This window comes from Glycine soja, chromosome 8, assembly GCF_004193775.1.
Source record: "Glycine soja cultivar W05 chromosome 8, ASM419377v2, whole genome shotgun sequence".
In the NCBI taxonomy this organism is placed as follows: domain Eukaryota; kingdom Viridiplantae; phylum Streptophyta; class Magnoliopsida; order Fabales; family Fabaceae; genus Glycine; species Glycine soja.
The window spans coordinates 32,635,159-32,660,107 of record NC_041009.1 but is presented as its reverse complement, the minus strand read 5'-3'; the positions used below and the strand labels follow the sequence as shown (position 1 = coordinate 32,660,107).

General features: G+C 32.8%; 2 protein-coding genes across 2 annotated transcripts; one reads left to right on the top strand and one right to left on the bottom strand.

Moving 5' to 3' along the window:
- Window positions 1-891: 891 nt before the first annotated feature.
- Window positions 892-8,630, bottom strand: LOC114422945 (probable leucine-rich repeat receptor-like protein kinase At5g49770). The gene is made up of 19 exons (XM_028389512.1): window positions 8,102-8,630; window positions 6,657-6,780; window positions 6,457-6,528; window positions 6,144-6,218; window positions 5,984-6,055; window positions 5,702-5,863; window positions 5,455-5,529; window positions 5,297-5,368; window positions 5,112-5,183; window positions 4,957-5,025; window positions 4,788-4,862; window positions 4,603-4,674; window positions 4,375-4,509; window positions 3,804-4,279; window positions 3,576-3,728; window positions 3,307-3,446; window positions 3,017-3,236; window positions 2,441-2,676; window positions 892-1,637 (listed from the first exon to the last, which is right to left on the bottom strand). Exons 1-19 carry the CDS (start codon window positions 8,184-8,186, stop codon window positions 1,113-1,115), a joined length of 2,910 nt encoding a protein of 969 aa, XP_028245313.1. The 5' UTR covers window positions 8,187-8,630; the 3' UTR covers window positions 892-1,112.
- Window positions 8,631-21,434: 12,804 nt separating this feature from the next.
- LOC114422876 (probable lysine-specific demethylase ELF6) lies at window positions 21,435-24,578 on the top strand. The gene is made up of 4 exons (XM_028389427.1): window positions 21,435-21,668; window positions 21,876-21,954; window positions 23,104-23,171; window positions 24,303-24,578. The coding sequence occupies exons 2-4, from the start codon at window positions 21,914-21,916 to the stop codon at window positions 24,452-24,454; spliced, it is 261 nt and encodes an 86-aa protein (XP_028245228.1). The 5' UTR covers window positions 21,435-21,668; window positions 21,876-21,913; the 3' UTR covers window positions 24,455-24,578.
- The last annotated feature ends 371 nt before the right edge of the window (window positions 24,579-24,949 follow it).

Genomic DNA, 24,949 nt, shown 5'->3' with positions numbered 1-24,949 from the left:
CCGTCATCCAATCACAAATCATTGCTTGAATTACTTTAAGATAATTATTTTAAAAGTCAATAAACTTATCATACATGGTGGGTTATGATTGGATGACCGTGTAAAACTTTTTAGTGAATGTATTACTTTTTTCTTGAATAATAAAATGAGGACAAGTTAATTACTAAATGGGAATAGAGAGGGGTGTACATGTGAGAATCAAAGAAATATGTTAAAAAAGGGGCATCGAAGAATTAAGAGTTGGAGTGCTCCTTTTCACACTACAGGTTTTCTTTTGCTTTTCTTCTTCATATGTGCTGCCATTTTGTAAGAAGTATTTTTTTTCTTTGTTTGCATTGCAATATTCTGTATAGCTGTCTTTTCTCTCTGATATATAGAGTTCATCCAATCAGATTGCTATATTTTCTTCATTTGAGTATTTCGGTCCTATTATCTGAAAGATGTAACATGCTATATGTTGGATTAATTAAGGTTTATGGAACAACTACACATTATTTCCGCCCCTTTTATTGTCAAACAATAATAACACTTTTATTACACTCCAACAAAATAACACTTTTATTACAAGAACCGGCCAGTTTTAAACGATCAAGAAGTTAATAGGAAATCCTAGGCGGATTAAGGGTGGTTTTATTTTAGGTTTAAATATGTTGAAGGTTATTTGGTTATTGATCAAATTTTATCTTAATTTTTAATAAATTTTTTCATAATTTAAATTTTTTGATATATTAAAACTTTTGTTTTAAGTCTCTAGCATAAAGTAAATGATGACGAATTATCTTGTAAATTAATCTTCCAAACATCATCAATGATTGTATCTTATTATAGGTTCCATGAACCCACTTTTTATTTGTAGATATGATTCATATGAATGTTATTTTAAATGAAATATTAACTAAAATTAAAATCAGCATCATTAGACTAACAAATGCTGGAAATGTGAGATAACCTTACCAACATTTCTTCCTAAACATTACATGCCATAGAACTACTGACCGTAAAAAGAATACATAACATTAGCTTACTTAAAACAAAAAAGTTACTATCTTGGTTTGTGAATGAAAAAGAAAAAGAAAAAAAATGGTGTGACAAAAATATGTATAATATAGCATCTATTTGGGTTCAACTTTTGTTGAAAGTGTGTACCCCCCACTGTAGTCAAACGCACTACTACTACTATCATTGACATTGTCCTTCTTAGTGAAAGTACCATCAATGTAGGGATGCCTCATTCCACCCTTACCAACTCCAAAGTCAGTGGCAGAAGAGGATGCAGAGGTAGAGTTTGTGTTCATACCATCATTCTGCAAAATGGTTTCAAGTGCTTTCACAACTTCACTCATTGTTGGACGGTCTGCAGCTGATTCCCCAACACATTGCATTGCCAACTCTAAGAACCTCCCAAATCCTACGAGGTTTGGTGTGTTTCTTACCACTGGATCCATGAGTTCCCTCAAACCATTGTGTTCTTCATCATCCTTCTTATTCATCAGCATGCGCACCTCGCGGACAATGTACTTGCCCTTCTCAATTGGTTGCCTTGAAGTTATTAGTTCAAGCATGACTACTCCAAAACTGTACACATCACTCTTCTCAGTGAGTTGTTGGGTCATATAATACTCTGGATCCAGATAACCCTGCAGATGTTAAGCATTTCAACTATCAATCGGCAGTTTAAAAAACGAAAGGCTTAAATACTTTTATTTTTAGCTAAACAAAATTTAGGAGGGGGGATGGGACCCAGTCCAAGGCTGTGCCTCCCAGCTCAAAGAGCGCTGAGAGAAGTACTTACATTTACCTCACCCCAAAGGAATGAGCGGAGGTTCGAACCTGGGACCTGTTAGATAGACCTTATCCATTCAGTCAACCCCAAGGGATTGCTTAAATACATTTTTTATCCCTGTAATTTAGTTTTTTTTTTTCATTTTCGTCCATGCAAATTATTTTTTCTTCATCTTAGTTCTTGTAAGATGTGTTTTTTTTTTCAAGAATAATGAAAAAAAATATCACATTTTACAAGAACTATTATAGGAACAAAAATAAAAAAATACTAAATTCAAAAAATTAAAAATATATTTAAGTCAAAAGAAAAGAGAAAGCAAAATGAAAGACACAACCATAAGATAGATTTTGTAACTGCAACTAGTAATTTCATATTAAATAAGTTAACATTTTTATTATCATGAATCATACTAGACATGGAAATCACTATCAAATTCACAAGATGACAACAATATCTATCTATTTATTTATCAAATTTAAAAAGATGCATTGTGCATTAGAATTTATAAATTGGGGCAAAGTTCAAACAATATACTTGTATTGCATTCTATATAATGCATCTATCTGTATAAAAGAGAAGGCTTGGGGGAGGGGGGGGGGGGGGTGTTGTTAAACAAGAATGAAGATTTAAAACAACAAGAGGTGCAATGTTGCTCACCAATGTCCCTTTAACCTGAGTTGAAACATGTCCTTTCTCACTGTCTGATACAAGCTTGGACAAGCCAAAATCTGCAACCTTTGCTGTCAAATTTTCATCCAACAATATATTAGTCGACTTCACGTCTCTGTGGATTATGGGAGGGTTGGCAAGCTCATGTAAGTATGCAAGTCCTCTGGCGGAACCAAGAGCAATGCGGAGTCTCCTCTTCCAGTCAAGATGAATCTCAGATCTCCCTGCAACTCACATTGATTGTTTAAGGTGTTTTATTAATTCTTTTCTCTTGTAGTTGTACATAAATGCCAAAAATTCAGTTTTACAGTCTTTCAGAATGTGAGTTTGGACTAACTCAACCCCAAAAATTCTCAGGGGATGAGAATTGTCCCTCACTTATATATTCTATCTTTGTCTTTTCTGTAGCCAATGTCAGATTTATTTTTTTTCCAATATACAAAAACATGTGTACTACTTTGTCTTTGATATTTCTGCTCTATGCAAGATTTTTTACCAAACATGTCAATCAGCAAAACAGAATGTTAAGCTTGCCACTTGAATGTTCCTATACTGTGAACTAACCTGACAAACTCTCCCTAAGTGTTCCATTGGGCATAAATTCGTAAATCAACATTTGTTCCCCTTGTTCAAAACAGAATCCAACGAGACCAACAAGATTCTTGTGGTGAACTCTTGAAAGCAACTCAATTTCAGTCTTGAACTCTACGCCTCCTTGCATCGATCCTTGCTGAGCTCGTTTGATTGCAACTATTTTCCCATCAGGGAAAACCCCTTTGTACACCTAAAGTCAATAGAAAGGAATTATTAAACATTTACAAGAACTTAGAAATAAGTGAACATAAAAGCAATACCTTGCCATAGCCACCAAAGCCTATCTCATTGCTTTCAGAGAAATTGTTGGAGCACTTTTTGAGCTCATCATAAGAGAACCATCTTGCTCCCTTTAATTGTGGTGCACCTCCACTATCCTTGCCACTTGGTGCCCATGATGCTGGAAGAAATAGATGGATGTGGTATAAGCAAAGCTGTTTATAGCTTTTTAAGTTTTGGAGGTTTTGCACACAATGATTCACAAAGTTACTCGAGTGATAACAAGAAAACAGGTACATTGAATAATTACCAAATGGTCTACTTAATCCAATGGCTCTCTCTGCACGCTTCTTTTGCAGAATTGCATATATAGCTAACCCTATGAGGCTCAGAACCAGAACTGTGCAGCCAATCGATATCCCAATAACAACACCTTTGTTAAGAGAAGCTCCTTTCTGGGAACCTGAAATACTTTACATTTAGTTGTGTATATCACAGTAACCAGATGTATATTGTAAATGTGATTTGTTTGTGTTACCTGGAAAAGGATAAGGAAATGCAATAAAGTAGTAAGGTCCAAACTCTTTTGGAGGCTTGTAAGTTTGATTACTCAATTCAAACCCAAGTCTTTGAACTTCTGACCTGTTAAAATATTGCCCTATTGGTGGAAAGAGTGCTAGTTGCACTTGAAGATAATCATCACTATTGAAGAAGGGGTTTTGTAAAGAAACTGAGCCAGGAGTTAGACCCAATTTCACCCATAGGCTCATTTCAAGTGAATGGAAAGTATTTACACTGGACAGTTCTCTGAATGAGGGTCCTCTAAAGTACAATGTTCCTACATATGGATAGGCACATTCACAACTTTGGGGGCTGAGCTTCTGATCAGGAGGACAAGATTTGCCTCCACAATTAGCCAAGCTAGTGGAATAGGGTTGCTTAGCTTGTTGCTGAAGTTGGCAGTAATTTGTATTTGAAAGAGCACTACCACTGCACACTGGATTTCCTATAAGACTGAAAAGCATGAGGTACACACATCAGAAAAAAAAAAGGCCTTACAAATGAAACATCATACAAAGTATCAGATTAAAGAGTAATAACTTTCTCACATCAATGTATTTTTGTATTGTGCACGGAATGTCACCGAGGAAATCTCATTTTCTTGCAAATCTACAAGCTGCAATTGGGGACAAATGTTGTCACCCATGTCGAATGTATTGTTCAATGCATTGTTTCGTAGTTTCCTGTGAAAAAAATTGAAAATATGAAAATTATGATGACTACCATTGTATTGTTTGTATAACTACTTATGATCAACATAAAAGTTAGGGACTTACACTTGCTGTATTTGAGGAATGTCAAAGAGTTTCGATGGAAGAGGACCTTGAAGGGATCCAAACTCCATAATACTTCAGCACATTGAAGATCAAGTGTGTGGAAAATCCTTGTTAGATAATATGTTTCTTCATAAGTTTAGGAAACAGATAGAAAAGGAGAAACTCTAATATGTAGTTAGACTTACAGAGTGGTGAGTGATGGAAGAGTTGTGAACCAAGTTGGAGCATCAGATGGATCAAAAGAGTTGTTACTAAGATCCCTGCACAGGGTTATAAATTGATCAGCATTATGCGAACAATAAAATCATATATAAAGAAACTAAATTGAAACACCAACCCCTTCAGATTACTTACACATAGTTGAGGGTATCCATTCCAGTTAAGTCAGGCAAAGGACCTATGAATTTGTTATGTGCTAAATTCCTGAAAGAGAACAAAACTGTATAATTCTCCTCTAAAATTATTTTAAAATCCTTCCATATGTTCATATCTCAAATGTAAGTACCCACAATTCATTGATGTTTGTAAGGTTGTTGATATCTGATGGAACCTCTCCTGTCAGGAAATTCCTATCAAGCCGGCTACCATAAATTGGAATAATTCAGAAAAAGATCGTCAAAATGAAATCAAACAAAAAAGAAGAAAGAATTAAGCGAATAAGAAAATTAGAAATTTGAAGGAAGGAATCACTTACAGAACCTCAACGCTCTTAACTAGTACTAGTGTTGAAGGTATAGTCCCACTCAAATTATTTCCATCAAATAATCTGTCACAAACAAAAACAAATGTTCAAAAGTTAAGATTATAACCTTATACACACCAAATGATGCGAAAATAAAAATGTCAACTTACATGTGTATGAGTATCATCTCAGAGCTGAAGAGCTTGGGAGGAATGGAACCTGAGAGTTGGTTCTTATTGAAATGGCTGCATTAAATAGAAATCAGAACACTGTTGATATAGCACTCAGTGTAGCAACTAGAACTCGACAAAAAGATGAAAGTGGCGCTATTTTTAACACACTGCTCTTTGCTGCACAAACTAAAAGGTAATCACAAGTGTTAAATGAAAAAAAAAAAACAAGAAAGAAAAAACTCACAAGTGCTTAGCCTTTAAAAGAAGGTCTAATCCAGGGGTGTTGGAGGTTGAAACTGGGATAGGTCCTGTCAGCTGATTGTCTGCCAAGTCCAACCAATAAAGTTTGGAGAGATTACCCAATGAAGGAGGTATTTTTCCAGTGAAGTTGTTTGAATTCAAAGCCCTGTAAAGTTTGTTGAGATGGGTAAAGTTTCAAATTAATCATCCCAAAAGGATTATTCTGAAAAGGGGAAGGTTCACTTATGAGTTATGCATGTAAATGCTTTTCCAAGGTTATTCTTACAGGAAAGATAGCTCTGAAAGTTTTCCTAAGTCATCTGGAATATTGCCACTGAAGCTGCAACCAGCCAAAATCCTGAAATAGGGAAGGAAAGTCTTATGCAAAGCACTAGAAGTTGCTCTTGAAATGATATCATGAAATTATATTGTTTCTTGGAACTTACAAGATATTTAGATTGCTGAGGTCTCCTAACTGTGGGGAGAGAGGACCTGTTAAATCTCTATTAAATGACAAGTCCCTGCAGTTCAATAAATTTGTCAATGTTAATTAGCACAAAAAAATGCTATGGAAAAATATTTCTCCTTTTTCTATAACAAGTTAAGTCAACATTGTGGTGGCAATTTGCTTTAGAGATTGTGTCATTGAGGCCTGTTAGATTAGTAACATGGTGCAACTGATATCCTAGTCTATAGTTTCATTCCAAAAAGAAACAGAAAATCATACTTACTATTCACCAAAAAGAAAATCATACTTACAAGGATCTTAATTCTGTAAGTTGACCAATATCTCCAGTTAATTTACCCTTCAGGCCCATGGTTGACAGTCCCCTATATTTAAAATGCACATGACAAAGTATTTTTCTAACATTAGAAGCTGGAAAATGATTTAAAAAGATGATGAAATCAACATACTAAGGAACACAAGGATCAATAACATTTAATTGCTGAATTATTACAATGAAGTAACCCTTGATTTGTTGCAGGTCACTCCTTCCCATGGTGCTCCACACGGGTCATCTGATTTGTCCCAGCTGGGCGGTGTATGTTGCCATGCATCTTTTAATGATCTAAGTGCAACAACTGCAACAGCAATGTATAATCATTAAGCAAAATGCCCAGAACAAAAGCACAAGACGTAGTTAATAAGAGTTAAATACATTTTTTGTCTCTGTAATTTAGTATTTTTTTTTCATTTTCGACCCTTCAAATTTTTTTTTTTTGTTTTAATCCTTATAAAATATGTTTGTTTTGTTTTTCATCCTTAAAATGTTTTAGACAACTCTTTTTTCACTGTTTAAAACACTTTATTTTACTATTCAAAGCGTTATCTAAAACACTTTAAAAATGAAAAATAAAACAAACACATTTTACAAGGACTAAAACAAAAAAAAAATTGTACAAACGAAAATGAAAAAAAAGTTAAATTACAAAGACCAAAAATATATTTAAGCCAGTTAATAATTTCATTTACGGTTTCTTTGATTTGCTTGAGTTATTCAGCCACGGTGAGCTATTATAACTTTGATTCGTTGACCAACCTAAACAGCTTTGAGCAACATGAATTTTCTGCTTACCATAATAGCCAAGGAGAAATTAATATATATTCTTCTTGCCAAGAAGTTTACATTGGCCTAATTTGGGTTATGCACATAGTTGATGTATGTAGCTGACCTCACCTAGTAGAGCAAGGCTATTGGTCTTGTATAACTTCTATGTCTAAGAAGTCACACTATATTCATACATAAGAGTTGCTATTTTTATAGGTCTTTCTTTTTGTCTTTATGTTTAAAATAACTAAAAAGAGTGCTAGCAAAGGTTTCAACTGATATCATGTTCAATTGTAATGTAGATAACTGTAAATGCTGGTATTATGGACAGGAGAAAAGAATGAATGCAACATATACACAACTAGAAGAAATGCTAATGTTCACAAGTAGACGGTCACAAAAATCACTCATAGCATTGATGTGATTGATGAACATTTGATCACATACTGCCTTGTCCAAGATCCAATACTTTTTTTTGAGTTTCAAGGTCCAATATAAAACAATAACATATGCACAAGTTCCTAGGTAAAAAGTATGTAATAGTCTAATAAATATTTTATTTTCCGCATAAAACAAACATTCTCACTTTTTTTATGCATAAAACATTCATATTAGGTTCAAATCAGATCATGAGAAATAAGTAACCACTGAATAGAAGATGATTCAAGAAAAGGGGACCATATATATGCTTAAGGATCATGAGATACTATTGCAGATCATGTATAGATTTGGTAATCAAAACCGGTTTAATACCTCATTCCATAACTCTTGATGAACTATACATAGAAGATGACACCCCCAAAGGGACAAAATTGAAATATTTGACCAAGAAAAGGGATGGCATGGCACATTACCGTCTCGAGTATCAGTGAATGAAGAAATGACATGAATTTCAGCCCACAAGAGTCCCAGAAAGAGCAACACATAGAGGATTGTCATGTTAAGAAGAGTTCTCTTAGCTCCTCAACTTTTGCTGATTATTGTACAAATCTTAAAATGACTCTTGAAGTAAAACAAGGATATGCATTGCATGTAACATGTGCCAATACAAGCACCTAGGAGAAATGTTGCAGCTTAAGGAAGAGGAAGAGGAAGCAGACAAAAAATACCACTAGGCTTGAGAAAGGAAAAAGAAAGAAAAAAGCTTAAGTATGCTCTTTCTTACTCCATTTTATTGATTTTCCTTGTCTTAGAAGCTAATCTATCCAATCTCAATGTTGCCACTCCCCAAAACATCATCATAGTCTTTTTTTTCTCTTACTTTTCCTTCTCCAAACTCCAATTCCATCACAAACGTCTTGGCTTCCTACCGTTTTCTTCACTCTTCAACAAGTAGTGCCACATAAACGGAATAATGCTTTCGGGTTTTGAATCTAACATAGTTTGTCATCATTTTACTTTATTAATGACCAATAAAAAATATCTCTTGCAACATCCTATGGTTTTCTATTTCAGTTGATGTTACATCAAGTTATTGACAGCAGTTGGGTAGGTGTGAGATGGTCCCACCTCACTAAATAGTATAGATCTATCTTATCTATGAATTGTAGGGGAAAGTTTACACACGTTTATGCTCTTAAATGATTTTAAATTTGATATAATTATGTGTTACTTAGCTGCTATTTGTTGAAGAAAAGGAGCTAACAGCATAACTGAGTCCGCTAATGATCTCCCTATTATCTCCAATATAAAAAAATTTCTCAAATATAATTATTTTATGAACTTTATCTTCTTTGTTACTATTTTTAAAATACTTTTCATTTAATTAAGATGTTAATTTTAATAATTCTTTTTTATTCTTGATACCAAATTTTAAGGAAGAATAAGTTAAAAAAAGTTAATTAAAATAAATATAATTAAATATGGTCAATTAATTTTTTTAATCAATGTGTCATATTTTTCTTTTTTATATTTAAGATCAAAGAAAATAAGATACATTTTTTTAGTGAAAATAAAGGATCAAACCACCTCCTCCAAACAGAGGGAAAACAACTTCATGGCAATGTTATTGATCTGTTAATGTTATTGTAATAAAAATAAGTTCAATAAAAAAATAACACAAATAATTAGTATGACTCTAAATATGGGTCATAAGAAAGAATTAAGGGGCGTTTGGTTTGACTGTTTTTTGTTTTCATTTTTACTAGAAATAGAAAATGGTGATGGAAATGCGTTTGGTTGGATTTTTGAAAACATTTTCAATGAAAATATTTTCTCAAACAAACCAAAAATTGGAAACAATAAAATCTCTTTTTCAGTGTTTTCAGTTGAAACTAGGAACCTCATTTTGGGTAAAATGAAAATACAGTAACAAAGAATGTAATTTTAAGCAAATCTAAAAATACATTTCCTTTTGAAAACACATTTTCCGTGTTTTTATTTCTTGAAAGTAGAAAGCAAGAAGTCAAACCAAACATGTTTTCAGAATTCTAATTTTTTAAAAATGAAAACAGTTTTCAAAAAATAAAAATAAAAAATGAAAAGTGAGAATAAAAATACAAACCAAACACACCCGGTATAACTCGCAGGCAAATTTTTAAACTCTTAATTTTAGTGTCTTGACCAAATTAGTTAACAGTTCAATTTATCATCAATTGGTTTGACCTATTATCACTTCGGGTTCAAATTTCAAATACTCATCGTTTTTAGTTTTATAATCGTTATAACTTAAATTTAATCTTCTAAACAAAACTTTAATTTAATCTTTCTCTGCTGATATATATAAAATATTGTTGATGGGTTCCTCCACTTGTAAGGTTAAAAAGGGAATTTAAAGGAAAAATTGTTGGAGCTTGATACCTCAATAATCTTAAGAGGGATAGGCTTAGAATGCAGAAGAAGCAACAACAATCAATTTAATAATATTCTATAAACATGCAAGACACAATTGATTGCAACAAAATAAATAAGATAAGGGAAGAGAGAATGCAAACACGGTTTTATACTGGTTCAGCCACTTCCCGTGCCTACATCCAGTACTCAAGCAACCCACTTGAGATTTCCACTATCTTTGTAAAATTCATTAAAAAGTCTGAACCACACAGGGACAACCCATCCCTTGTGTTCAGGAATCCTTTACAACAAGAGACTCACAGTCTCTTAACCAATCTCATTGAATAAGAAGAATGGAAGAAGAATTCTCTCTTCAAGAGTAGAATATTACAATGAAGATCATGTAAGAATCCTTATTGATTTTGCAAGTGTTTGGTCAAGGATTTCTTTTGAGAGAGCATTTGACAATGAAGTTCTTTTGGAATCTCTCTCATTGTCTTTTGAGAGGATAAGACATTTTGGACCAGCAAAAATCTCTCTTTAATTTCGTCCCAAGTCACACATATATATAGGCCTTTGATGGCCATTCAAAATCCAAATGATAAGATGTGACTGTTGGCGATATTCCTTGAAAATCCTCTCTGGTAATCGATTACAGAATTAGTGTAATCGATTACACAGTTGTTTTTCTTGAACAGTTGTGACTCTTCATTTAAAATTTGAATTCCCAACGTTCAGAGTCTCTGGTAATCGATTACATATGATGTGTAATTGATTACACACTTTCATGTGCCTTGGTAATCGATTACATGTATTGGTAATCGATTACATGTGCCTTGGATGACTTGAAATCTCTACATTTTGAGGCAAGGCTTGATCTTGTAGAAATCTTTAATTAAGGCTTTGTTTGTTGAAACAATCTTGTATCAATCTTGAAGCAAAATGAGCCTTGTTTGATTCTTCTTTTGACATCATCAAAATCATGTATACATACATTCACAAAAATATCTTTCAGAATTTTTTTAGTTAAACCACACATTAAGGACTTATAAACATTTGGCCTATAGGTGGGTTTTCTAAATATAATATAAATAAAAAATTTACCAAAAAGTCGGTTTTATTTAAATTAAATTGATTAACACAAATTTAATTAATTAGCGAAGGTCCAAATAAAATTTTGAAGACAAAGGAATCTTTTTTTTTTCAAATTCGAGGAAAAGGGTTAAATAACTAAAGATGTTAAGCCTCATAAAAAACTAACTAGAGATTTTAAGAAAGTAGTATCTTGAGATGAAATCTTGGAGCAAACATATTTTGGATACACACTTGTCGCAACCTATCCTTTGATGGGAGGGCGAGGCGAAAATAAAAGGAGCATCTTCCAAAAAGGAAAGCGCATGGGGTCGCCACCAACGTTTATTCGGGGAAAACACTAGAAAAATAAAAAAAGGTCTGCAAATTTTAAAAATAAGAGTTCGGGAGTTGTTCACGTATAGGGAAGGTATTAGTACCCCACACGCCCGTCACAAGGAATGACAGTCTTTAATCGAATGTGTGTAACATGACTTCAGAATTATTTATTTTTTCCTTTTTATATTTTTAATTTTTTTTGGGTCGACAAGGGTGTTGCCCTTGCTCTTACATATCCTCAGGTGCGATAAGGAATTCAGACCTACGTAGTTCTTTAAGTCTGAATGTTTGTGTATTAAATTGTTTTTATGTTTTTGAAATATTCATTTTAATTGCGAACAAAAAAGTCGTTTAAGGCGTTGGACCTTGAAATGATGTTTTAGATTTTGAAAAGTGAAGAGAATAGTTAAGACGTTAGACCTTGAAGCGATCTTTTAAATTTGAAAAGCGGAGAGAGTCGTTAAGACGTTGGACCTTGAAACGATCTCGAGTGATATTTGACAAAAAGAAGTTTAGTTGTGAGTTGGTTTTATTTATTAACTTCCGATCCTTTTAAAGACAACTTACGGTGCTAATGGTCGGTTAAGATTAAACTTTACAATAGAAAGGAAATTACTGATGATAGAAGAAGGAGATGAATATGCACAAAACATCAAGGGGGACCCCTAAGGGTGCATATATCATGTTCAAATCCTTAAAAACAAACACTAATCGAATGATGAACGAAGAACACGGAGCGAGAAATGGCATAGGGATTGATCATGATCGTGATTTAGCAGCGCCTCAGCCTTGTTTTCCTCTTCTTTCATCTTTTTTTCTCTTATTTCTCCTAATTCCTTCACTTTTGGACCTTCTAACCCTTTCTCAGCCTCCCTTCACACCTATTTATAGGAAAAACAAGCATTTGAGACCATGGCAGCTTGCCCAAGCGATCTGATGCTTAGTCCTGAAGAAACTAGCTCGCCCAGGCGAGCTGGTTCCTTCAGTCCTAAGCAATTTGAGGGCCCAGATGAGCTAGAGGCTAGCCTGGGCGAGCCAGGGTCCAAAAAAATGCTTGAAATGATCCCTTTTGCCCCTCCCCTTGTGTATTTTTCGCATCCTTGACCAAAATGTCAAATGATCTCGTTTTGTGCGGTAACTAGTGTCAAACAGCGCAGTTTGGCTAGCGAGAATAAAAAACATCAATGAATGACAGCCCCCGGACGAAATTAGGGTATGATAACACTTGATATTCTGGAGACCTAATTTTTCCTAAAAGTTGAAAGATTACAACAAAATTAAAATAAAATGAATAAAATAAAGAAAAATAATAAAAGAGGAAATATTAAAATAAAATTATTAAATATAATATAACTTGAAGGAGAAAAAATAGAGAGAATATATGTGATAAATTGAGTATTGTGATTGAGACCCAATATATGTGATAAATTGAGTATGTATTGACCCATAATATATATGTGCATTGAGATGTGTGCATTGAGTTGTGAGCTATGAATTGTACAATCACACGACTATAAGACCCTTTTAGGGTGATGAGTTAATGCTAAGACCCTTTAAGGGTGACGAGTTAATGCGTGATGACTATTGTAATGGGAACCATTATGGGGACCCGACGAGTTTAATCACAAGCGTGACGTGATAAAAGTATTTCGAGAACAATTGAGGAGTCATGTGTTTTGTACAGTTCACAGATAGAGTCTGTGTGCTAAAATGTTTTTTGGGTTGGACCTGAATCAGGAGGGAGAGGCCCTGACGAACTCTTCGGAGTGTAGGCCTTGGGGGTAAATACATTCGATTTGAATGCTCCTTTAAGCCTGTGTCGATCCCACATGGTTGAAGCATTCTCGCAAAACAGTGTGATCCTGACTGGTCTCCCTATGATTTTACCTAGTGAGAGTGACTTGACTTACTAGTGTGTGGTTTGTCTTGTCATGTACTCCTAGGAACCCAACGAGGTTTTTCACTGACATGGTACCACATTGCATATAGGATTTAGTCTTAGTGTATATGTTGCATAAAACTTGTGTATGGATTGATATTGATTGACTTGGTGATATTGTGTTTTGATCCTTGAGTACGTGAATGTTGTGAAAATGAATGAGACGTGTTGTGTTGCGATGTTGGGCGACAAAAATGACATGAGTTATGTTTAAGTAAGTTTTATTTTGTTTATATGATATTTATACCTACATGTTGTCTTGTTTCTCTCCATTAGTTAGGAATGTGATAACTCACTCCCCGTGTGCTATTTGTGTTTGGATCCTATGATGATCTCGAACCTTGTGTTCGTGGAAGTGAATTGTTAGGTGGATGACTATGAAGAACCTCATGCTAGAGGACATGGGAACACAATGCTCTGATAGGATGTGACATTGGGGTATAGGTTTCTATATTAATTTCATGAAATCTTGGATGACCTTGTTTTGAGCCAAGTTGATTTATCATTTATTTGGACAAGTTTTATTATGATGTTAGAAAAGTGAATGTGAGCCTTTTACCCTTTGAAAGGATTGTATTTAAATGTATTTTAAGAAATTTTAATTAATTATGATTTCTTATTTCTTTTATTAATAGCACATATATGTGTGGGGTAGAGGGCGTCACATTTGTCACTTTCTTTTCCAAAAGGAAGGCCAACACTTTGGCTTCTAAGGGCTGCTCATGCTGGAATTGCTACTCAGGTTTGTCAATTATGAGGCCAATTTTTGCCACCCATTTTTCTTCTCTCTCTCTCTCTCTCTGTCTGTAGGGTGCTCTGCATTTTGACTATAATTATTAAGGAGAGTTTAATGTTGTTTTGCTTATTCTGAGCTAATATTGTAATGGTCCTTGTAATGGATGTACATGACTATGATAGTTTAGTTTGTTAAGTTCTCTAATGTGTCAGCTTGGATTCCTTTTGCTTCTCTCATGCTTGTTATAGACTATTTTATTGAAAAAAAGAAATCAAGGAAATGTGTAATGTTAACAGTGGTTTATTTTCACTATGGTTGGAGTCTAAGGCAAGCTATATCATTGGAGGATAGCATTGCCTATATGACTTTCCGCTACAACTCTAATTTTTTGGATTTTTAAATGGCTTGATATTTTTGTAGTTTTTGCATCCCTCATTCTTTTTCATTTTCCAAGGTCTGCCTTAACAATTATTTCATTCAACATTTCAATTGTTTTACAGTCCCCTTACTATACAGTTTTATTTTGTCAAATATAATTTTATGATTCTTACTTTTTCTCCTTATTTCATTTAGTTAAAGATCTTAGTTTTCCACTCAGTTTTATTTTCTTTCTCCCAGTTGGTTGTTGAAAGAATGCTAGCTTCTGAAGGGGTAAAAAGGACTGAATTGAGTAGAGATGAATTCACAAAAAGGGTTTGGCAGTGGAAAAAGAAGTATGTCTTCCTATCCTTGCTTATTTTTATTCAATCTTCATTTTTTGTTTTTGCACAGCCAATGGATTGCCCCTATCAAAAGATGTAGAAGGGAAAAAATCTCATTATGTCCTATTACAAGAGATTAGAATCTAGAATATTATAAAGACTTAGGTGTATGAATTTTAAAAGATGATAAATATTAAGTGATAAAATCTGTCTAAAAAAAATTCATCTTTGGGCCATCCATTTTCATCTAAATTTGAATTATACTTTCCTCCTAATAACCTAGTTCCACTTCCATAATAATGTAGTCTTAGAGGAATGTGATGTTGACCACTAATTAGGATGATCATATCTCTTTATTTGAATCTTGATTTATTTTAGTTTATCTTGTTTCTTTATCTTTTCCTATCTTAATAAGATCTGGAATCTTGATTTTAAATCCTTACTTTATTAATTAGGATATTTTTAGATATGATCCTATTAATTAGGGATTTCTTTGTTTTATTTTAGATTTAATTGCACTTTTTGTAGAAGCAAAGCTTCATGGTGAATCAAAGGTGATTCAAAGGTGTTTTGATGATAACAATGATGATAACAAAAGATGATGACAAAGGTGATGACAAAAAGCACAAAGATTAATCAAAGACTCAAGTGAATCAAAGATCAATCAAAGAACAACTCAAGTGAATCAAGAACAATTCAAGAGTTCAAGATAAGAATCAAGAAGAATTCAACAATCAAGAAGAAAGTTTAGAGTCAAGAATCAAAATTCAAGGTTCACGATCTCAAGAATCAAGATCAAGATTCAAGAATCAAGAGAAGGCTTAATCAAGATAAGTATGAAAAGTTTTTCTCAAAAATTGAATAGCACATGATTTTTCTCAAAACATGTTTACCAAAGAGTTTTTACTCTCTGGTAATCGATTACCAGATTGTTGTAATCGATTACAAGTAGCAAAATTGTTTTGAAAAAGTTTTCAAATTGAATTTACAACGCTCCAATTAATTTCAAAAAGCTGTAATCGATTATAATGTCTTGGTAATCGATTACCAGTGCCATTGAACGTTGAAATTCAAATTCAAATGTGAAGAGTCACATCCTTTCACATAAAAGCTTTGTGTAATCGATTACACTGATTTGGTAATCGATTACCAGTGATTGTTTCTGAATAAAATCAAAAGATGTAACTCTTCAAATGGTTTTTGACTTTTTCAAATTGGTTTTAAGTTTTTCTAAAAAGTTATAACTCTTCTAAATGGTTGTCTTGACCAGACTTGAAGAGTCTATAAAAGCAAGGCTTTGTTTTGCATTTGAAGGATCTTGAACACTTATTCAATCAATCTTTTACAAGCCTTGAATCTCTTTGACCTTCTTTTTCTTCTTTGTACCAAAAGCTTTCTGAAGTTTTCTGGTTTTCTAAACCTTGAAAACTTGTGCTATTCATCTTTTCATTCTCTTCTCCCTTTGCCAAAAAGAATTCGCCAAGGACTAACCGCCCGAATTCTTTTTGTGTCTCTCTTCTCCCTTTTCCAAAAGAACGAAGGACTAACCGCCTGAATTATTTTGTGTCTCCCTTCTCCCTTGTCAAAGAATTCAAAACGACACGGTCTGAGAATTCTTTTGATTCTTCCCTTTCCCTAATACAAAAGTGTTCAAAGGACTAACCTCCTGAGAATTCTTTTGTATCCTCATTCACAAAGTATCAAAGGTTTAACAGCCTGAGATCTTTGTCTTAACACATTGGAGGGTACATCCTTTGTGGTACAAGTAGAGGGTACATCTACTTGGGTTTGACTGAGAACAAGAGAGGATACATCTCTTGTGGATCAGTTCTAGTGGAAGGTACATCCACTAGGTTCAAAGAGAACAAGGGAGGGTACATCCCTTGTGGATCTTTGCTTGTAAAAGGATTGTTACAAGGTTGAAAGAAATCTCAAGGACCGTAGTTTGCTTGGGGACTGGATGTAGGCATGGGTTGTTGCCGAATCAGTATAAAAACTCTTGTGTGTTTGTCTCCTTCTTCCCTACTCTTTTACTTTCAGCTGTGCATTTAATTTCCGCTTTTACTTTTTGTTAAGTTTCTCTTCCACTCCTCATTCTCTTAACAATTTAGTAAAAGCCTTAGAAGAGTAATTTTTAATTAGTAAAGGTTTAGGAATAATTAATTCAACCCCCCCTTCTTAATTATTCTGAGGCCACTTGATCCAACAAGTGGTGTCAGAGCAGGTATCTTGCAGAAAGTTTAACCATTTCAAGATTAATGGCCTCTTTAGATTCTTTGTTTTTCAAAAGTATTTTCAGGAACAGGTTATTCCAAGATCATGATGAAAACCAAGTCAACTTGTGTCTCATGACAAAATCTGATGAGAATAACAACGAAGATTCTGTAAGGAAGAAATGGTACATAGACAATGGATGTTCCAAGCACATGACGGGTGATGTATCCAAATTCAAAACTATTTCCCCCAAGAAAAGTGGACATGTTACATATGGCGACAACAACAAGGGCAAAATTATTGGAGTCGGTAAAATAGGTACGAGTTCTTCTACTCCTATTGAAAATGTGTTGCTTGTAGAAGGTTTGAAGCATAGTTTATTAAGTGTTAGTCAATTATGTGATAGAGATATATAGTATCTTTTGATTCTGAAAAATGTGTTATTAAGCATGAGCATGACAAAGATATTGAACATATAGGTTTTAGAGAAAATAATGTGTACATGATTGATCTAAAACAAAAATATGAAAATGATAGATGCTTTTTAAGTAAAGATTGTGATCCATGGTTATGGCATAAAAGAATTGCTCATATTAACATGGATCATCTAAATAGACTAATTTCAAAAGATCTAGTTATTGGTTTGCCTTAATTAAAATTTGAAAAAGATAAGTTATGTGATGCATGCCAAAAAGGTAAACAAACAAAAGTATCTTTTAAATCTAAAAATATTGTTTCCACCACTCAACCATTGCAATTATTACACATGGATTTGTTTGGACCATCTAGGATCATGAGTTTTGGTGGAAGTTACTATGCATTAGTAATTGTTGATGATTATTCTAGGTATACTTGGACTTTATTTCTTACTCATAAGAATGATGCATTTCATGCATTTAGAAGACTTGCCAAAGTCTTTCAAAACAAAAAGAATCTCAAAATTATCTCCATCAAAAGTGATCATGGAGGAGAATTTGAAAATAATGATTTTTAAATGTTTTGTGATGAATATGGCATAGAACACAACTTTTATGCACCTAGAACACCCCAACAAAATGGAATAGTAGAAAGAAAAAATAGAGCCCTAGAAGAAATTTCTAGAACTCTTTTAAATGACACACCTCTTCCAAAATACTTTTGGGTAGAAGCGGTTAACACTGCATGTTATATTATGAACAGAGCCTTAATCAGACCCATTCTTAAGAAAACCCCACATAAATTTTTCAACAATAGAAAACCAAACATTGCACATTTACATGTTTTTGGATGTAAATGTTTTGTTCTAAACAATGGTAAAGAAAGCCTAGGAAAGTTTGATGCCAAGGCAGATGAAGGTATCTTCCTTGGGTATTCCTTACATAGTAAAGCATTTAGAATATACAACAAAAGAACATGACAATTGAGGAATCAATACATGTTACTTTTGATGAAACTAATATCACCTCCTCGAGAAAGGATTTTGTTGATGATATTGCAGATACTTTGGAAGATACTCAAAATGAAGAAAGAAATCTGAAAAAAAAAGAGATGATGAAGACAAGAATGATCAAGATGACACAGCACAAGAAAACGATGATCTTCCCAAAGAATGGAAAACTTCAAGAAATCATCCTCTTGACAACATCATCGGTGATATCTCAAAAAGGGTAAAAACTAGACACTCTCTTAAAGATTTATGCAATAATATGGCATTTGTTTCATTAATAGAACCTAAAAACTTTAAAGAAGCTATTATAGATGACCATTGCATAGTAGCTATGCGAGAAGAATTAAATCAATTTGAAAGAAATGATGTATGGGAATTAGTAGAAAACCTTCAGATTATCCAATCATAGGAACTAAGTGGGTATTTAGAAATAAATTGGATGAAAATGGTATAGTAATTAGAAATAAAGCTAGACTTGTAGCAAAAGGATATAACCAAGAAGAAGGTATAGACTATAAAGAAACTTTTGCACCTGTAGCTAGATTAGAAGCCATTAGGATGTTATTAGCATATGCATCCGTTATGAATTTTAAATTATATCAAATGGATGTCAAGAGTGCTTTCTTAAATGGTCTAATTCAGGAGGAGGTATATGTGGAACAACCTCCTGGGTTTGAAGACTCACAAAAACTAGACCATGTCTATAGATTAAAGAAGGCACTTTATGGCTTAAAACAAGCACCTAGGGCTTGTTATGAAAGATTAAGTAAATTCCTATTAGAAAAGAATTTTAATAGAGGGAAGGTAGATACCACCTTATTCATAAAAAAGAAGGATAATGATATCTTGTTGGTACAAATTTATGTTGATGATATAATTTTTGGATCTACTAATGAATCTTTGTGCAAGGAGTTTTCTATTGACATGCAAAGTGAGTTTGAAATGTCCATGATGGGTGAGTTAAATTAATTTCTTGGACTATAAATCAAACAAACAAATGATGTGATCTTTGTCAATCAAGAAAAGTATTGCAAAGAACTCATTAAGAGATTTGGAATGGAAAACTCAAAACACTTGGCTACTCCTATGAATACAAGTTATTATCTTGACAAAGATGAATCTGGCCAACCTGTTGATCCAAAGCAATACATAGGTATGATTGGATCTCTACTTTACTTATTTGCAAGTAGGCCAGATATTATGTATAGTATATGCATGTGTGCAAGATTTCAATCAGATCCAAAGTTTTCACATTTAATGGCAGTAAAAAGAATCATAAGATATCTATTAGGAACAGTTAGTTTAGGATTATGGTACCCTAAGAATTCTTTATGCAACCTAGTAGGATACTCAGATTCAAATTTTGCTGGATCAAAAACAGATAGGAAAAGTACTAGTGGTACATGTCAATTCATAGGGTCTGCACTTGTTTCTTGGAATAGCAAGAAACAAAATAGTGTAGCATTATCCACAGCAGAAGTAGAATACATTTCTGCTGATAGTTGTTGTGCACAAATTTTGTGGATGAAGCAACAACTATCTGACTATGGAATAGTATTAGATCACATTCCCATAAAATGTGACAACACAAGTGCTATAAACATATCTAAAAATCCAGTTCTTCACTCTAGAACCAAGCATATAGAAATTAGGCATCATTTTATTAGAGATCATGTTTTAAAAGGTGATGTTGTTTTAGAGTTTGTAGATACTAAAAATCAACTTGCAGACATCTTTACAAAACCACTAAGTAAAGATACCTTCTATAACATTAGAAGAGAATTAGGACTAATAGATGTTAGTGACTTATCAAAATAAATCTCTAAATTATTATGGTATTTGAACAATTTATTATTTCCTTATTTGCATGGTATGTTTGAACAAATATTAAGTATGTTATTTGGCTATGTGGATTTTATAATTAATCTATTCATGATTTTTGCTTCATGGTTTTCATGGTTCTTGCTTCTTGCTTCATGATTTGGTTGATATTTTTCCATGAATGTTGTATGGATGTTTAGTTATGTTTGATTATTTCAAATTTGTTATGCACTTTGGCTTTTTTGTTGATGCCAAAGGGGGAGAGAAATGGGATTAAAATCAAGAACTCACATGAGTAATCAATTTAATCTTAAGATATGCACAAATTCAAAAACAAAGGGGGAGAATTTATGTGAGTGATCGACTAGGAAAAAGTGTGTGTGTGTTTCTTGATTTTAGAAGTTGTCATCATCAAAAACGGGGAGATTGTAGAAGCAAAGCTTCATGGTGAATCAAAGGTGATTCAAAGGTGTTTTGATGATAACAATGATGATAACAAAAGATGATGACAAAGGTGATGACAAAAAGCTCAAAGATCAATCAAAGAAAAACTCAAGTGAATCAAAGATCAATCAAAGAACAACTCAAGTGAATCAAGAACAATTCAAGAGTTCAAGATAAGAATCAAGAAGAATTCAAGACTCAAGAAGAAAGTTTAGAGTCAAGAATCAAGATTCAAGGTTCAAGATCTCAAGAATCAAGATCAAGATTCAAGACTCAAGATTCAAGAATCAAGAGAAGGCTTAATCAAGATAAGTATGAAAAGTTTTTCACAAAAATTGAGTAGCACATGATTTTTCTCAAAACATGTTTACCAAAGAGTTTTTACTCTCTGGTAATCGATTACCAGATTGTTGTAATCAATTACCAGTAGCAAAATTTTTTTGAAAAAGTTTTCAAATTGAATTTACAACATTCCAATTAATTTCAAAAAGTTGTAATCGATTACAATGTTTTGGTAATCGATTACCAGTGCCATTGAACGTTGAAATTCAAATTCAAATGTGAAGAGTCACATCCTTTCACATAAAAGCTTTGTGTAATCGATTACACTGATTTGGTAATCGATTACCAGTGATTGTTTCTGAATAAAATCAAAAGATGTAACTATTAGTGAATGATAAAGGTTATTGTATACTAGATACGCGTGGCTTTTTTTCACTGTTGAATAGTAAGAAATCTTTTTCCTCAGCTTGGTTTTGATAGCATGGTACATTGTTCATTCCTTTCGGATTAGAAGAAATGAGAAGATTGCATGCTATGTCATTGTCAAAGGTGACAAGGCGATGAAACTTTTGGAGAGTGGTTTGAAGGTGAAGGAATATGAACTTCTCAGAAGGAACTTCAGTGATATTGGTTGCTTAGGCTTTGACATTTAGGAGCATATCGATTTGGGAATCATGTAAGTTGAAGAACTCTTGGGCTTTTATGTTGTTGTTTTTACTTTTGCCCGAGGTAAGCATTTTATGATTGAAGGGAAGTTGATGATTTGATATAGGTTGTCGTGTGCATAATGCATATTCAAAATTTTGGATGACATAACATATCTTTTCCCCTTTATGCTGCATTCCACTTTTGAAAATGGCTTGACCTGAATTATTTTTCCCAGTAACATTTAGCCGATTGGAGCCAGAGGGAAGGTTGGTTATGGGATTTAGAAAGCTTCAAGTGTCATGCCATCTGATCAGGTAATTGTTTGAACAACTACAATGTATAATTTTCTAAGGTGTACTTGTTGTTTTAATATAAATTGATTGAAGCTTTGTCTGTATAGGTCTATCATTAGCTGGATGCTTGTATGGATAATTATACATGTTTAATTAGTTAGGAGACTTACGTAAAAATTCAGCACTTGCCTTAATTAAGATTTTTTCGGTATAGTCTGATGCCCTATTGTATAATTGGACTTCAATTTTGTATATTGTCTTATTGTTTGGACTTATAGTTGTGGGTATTTTCTAATAAAAGACAATTTATCAATTTAATAAATAATTTGATATTTTTGTTTGCATATCTAGAAAAGGCATATGTCACCTTATTTACCTTTTCACCATGAGTGATGTATGTTGTAGTTAATTTCTTTATCTATTGTATAGTTGTCAAGCCATGAAGTGTGTTATTAATTTATACCCTTGATGGAAGTGTTTACTTTGACATGTTTTTTTGTAGTTTTCCTACTATTTTATTAGAATTTTCCTTTTTTTACTTTATAAAATAATTTATGAAACAAAAGAAACAAATAGAAAGAGAGAAACTGAATATGCTAACTATGTTTCTTAAATTTTTTAACATTTTTTAAAAAAATTCTAAGACAGTTTTCTTAAAAATTGTCTTAGAATCATATATTTATTTATATACTTTTTTAAAAAAAATATTCTAAGACGGTTCTTTGGAAAACTGTCTTAGATTGTAGATATTCTAAGATAGTTTTCTCAAAAACCGTCTTAGAATCCTTTTTTTATTTTTTTATTTTTAAAAAATATTACATTCTAAAACGGTTCTCTGGAAAACCGTCTTAGATTGTAGAAATTCTAAGATGATTTTTCAGACAACCGTTTTAGAATTCTCAATTTTTATTTTATTTTATTTGAAAAAAATACATTCTAAGACGGTTATTTTTTTATAAAACCGTCTTAAAATAATAGTTTTTCTAAGATGTTATTTTTAGGAACCTTTGTAGAAAGTTTTGACTTTCTACGATATTGGCAACAAAAACGGTTCAAAATCTTCTTAGAAAGTGTCGTAGAACCGACGTAGAATTCCCTTTTTTTTCCAGTAGTGATCCCATTCTCTTTCTTGAACTTCAAACTTATGTATGTGTTGTCTTTCCTTTCTAGGTTAACTCAGCACCTTGGTGAATTTGTTGTGACGTTTCCAAGAGCTTATCATGTAGGATTCAACCACGGTAATTGTTTTGAAGTTTACATACATTCCTAATATTTGCAGAAAACTGGTGTTGTAGGGGTTTAGTCTATGATTGATGGATTAATTGTACAGGTCTTTTTGCAATTTGTGTTATAGTGATTTGTTTGACATGTGGTACATGAAGAATTTACATGCATATGCATATTGAAGACTACAATTAAAAATGCCAGTGTTTCTTCAAATGTTTCATTAGTTGAATTTTAGAATATCAATATATACTCTGTGGTTCTTGATAAGTAGAATAATGAGCATTTTTATTTTTTTAAATGTGAGGGAAAGTTTTTTAGCCATGCATTCTGAAAAGATATAGTTAAAACTTAAATATGTCAGTCATTCATATATCATTTGATTGGTTGGTGATTATAAAATTAATTAGTTAAATCTAGTGTGTGCCTAATATTTTTTGACGAGCAATGAAGTGTGATATGTTTCACTACAGGAGTACAAGGTTAAATGAAACATATCAAACATCTTCTACATTTGTTTATTTAAAATTAGGATACAATATGACAAGATATGGGATTGGCACATAAAAAATTAATATCTTCTCAAAAGCCACCCCATATGACATGACTAAAGATAAAACATGGTACTATGTTGCTTCGTTTGATATCCCACTCTTTTTTGGCTAACCAATGCTACCTTCTTATAACTATATGGAATTAATATAATATTTTAAAGAATGTAATTTAATGAGATAAACTTAAGAAACTATGTAAGATATCTAGAGAGAAAGATTGGAGAGGATACTGAAAAAAACGTACTTTTTTTTTAAAGTTGTGCATTCAGAGGGTTAATGTCTTATTCACTGCATAAAGATAATATGTTTGTTCTGTTTCTCTTTAGTCTTTATTCTTTATAGTTTTCCTATGGATTTATTTTCTCCACTTATTTTCTTGGCTTGGAACTTTTTACGAGGAACCATTGGAACCACATAGTGGTTGATTTTAAATTTTAATCATGGCATCGATAATAAAGAAAAACCTTTTATCTGCCCATGGGATCTTAGAAACACACTACTTTTTTATCCAACTTATACTGTCTTGTTAGGTATCTTTCTCTTCAATTGTCAACATAATTCTTATTTTATATACCATTTGGTGAAATCAAGGTTTTAACTGTGGGGAAGCTGCTAACTTTGGAACTCCACAATGGTTTAGAGTAACTAAGGAAGCTGTAGTGCGTAGAGCTACAATGAACTATCTTCCTACTTTCCCATCAACTACTCTGGATGTGCAAAGGTTGAAAAGTTATAACCTCTAGAGTTATTATGATGCTGGTATCTAAATCCAAATCTTGTAAATTCATGGATCTAAATAGAATATTAATACTACTGAGAAAATCAATTGTATTGTAGATATGTTACAACTTGCTAGACACCTTATTACTATCATGCCTGCACTTTTTCTTTAGTGGTATTTGATATGTGGCTCTAATTTTGATATATCGAATTGGTTCTTCTATGAAATAATGAACCAAAATACCAAATTACTTTAACCAAAATATTTTTTATCCTCTTGCAACATACTTCTTATCTCATTTTTTTAAAGGATAGAGATGAAATTTATTAATGACATACTTCTTATCTCATGATTAGGTGAAAAATAATGGAAAATGATTATATCAACTATATACCATTTTGATTTTGATTTTTTTTTTTAATATTTATGAAATTACTAAAGCTGACATGATGACCAACTATATACAATCCTTTACAAGCCTTGAATCTCTTTGAACTTCTACTTCTTCTTTGTGCCA

What these genes read in the sequence shown, in the direction of transcription:
- LOC114422945 (XM_028389512.1), bottom strand. Translation starts at nt 8,186, where the DNA reads ATGACAATCCTCTATGTGTTGCTCTTTCTGGGACTCTTGTGGGCTGAA. An exon ending in CTTTTAAAGGCTAAGCACTT is followed by an intron (nt 5,530 to 5,701) that starts GTGAGTTTTTTC and finishes TATTTAATGCAG; the next exon opens with CCATTTCAATAAGAACCAAC. An exon ending in GTTAAGAGCGTTGAGGTTCT is followed by an intron (nt 5,184 to 5,296) that starts GTAAGTGATTCC and finishes AATTTATGGTAG; the next exon opens with CCGGCTTGATAGGAATTTCC.
- LOC114422876 (XM_028389427.1), top strand. Translation starts at nt 21,914, where the DNA reads ATGGGATTTAGAAAGCTTCAAGTGTCATGCCATCTGATCAG. An exon ending in GTGTCATGCCATCTGATCAG is followed by an intron (nt 21,955 to 23,103) that starts GTAATTGTTTGA and finishes TTTCCTTTCTAG; the next exon opens with GTTAACTCAGCACCTTGGTG. An exon ending in TCATGTAGGATTCAACCACG is followed by an intron (nt 23,172 to 24,302) that starts GTAATTGTTTTG and finishes GGTGAAATCAAG; the next exon opens with GTTTTAACTGTGGGGAAGCT.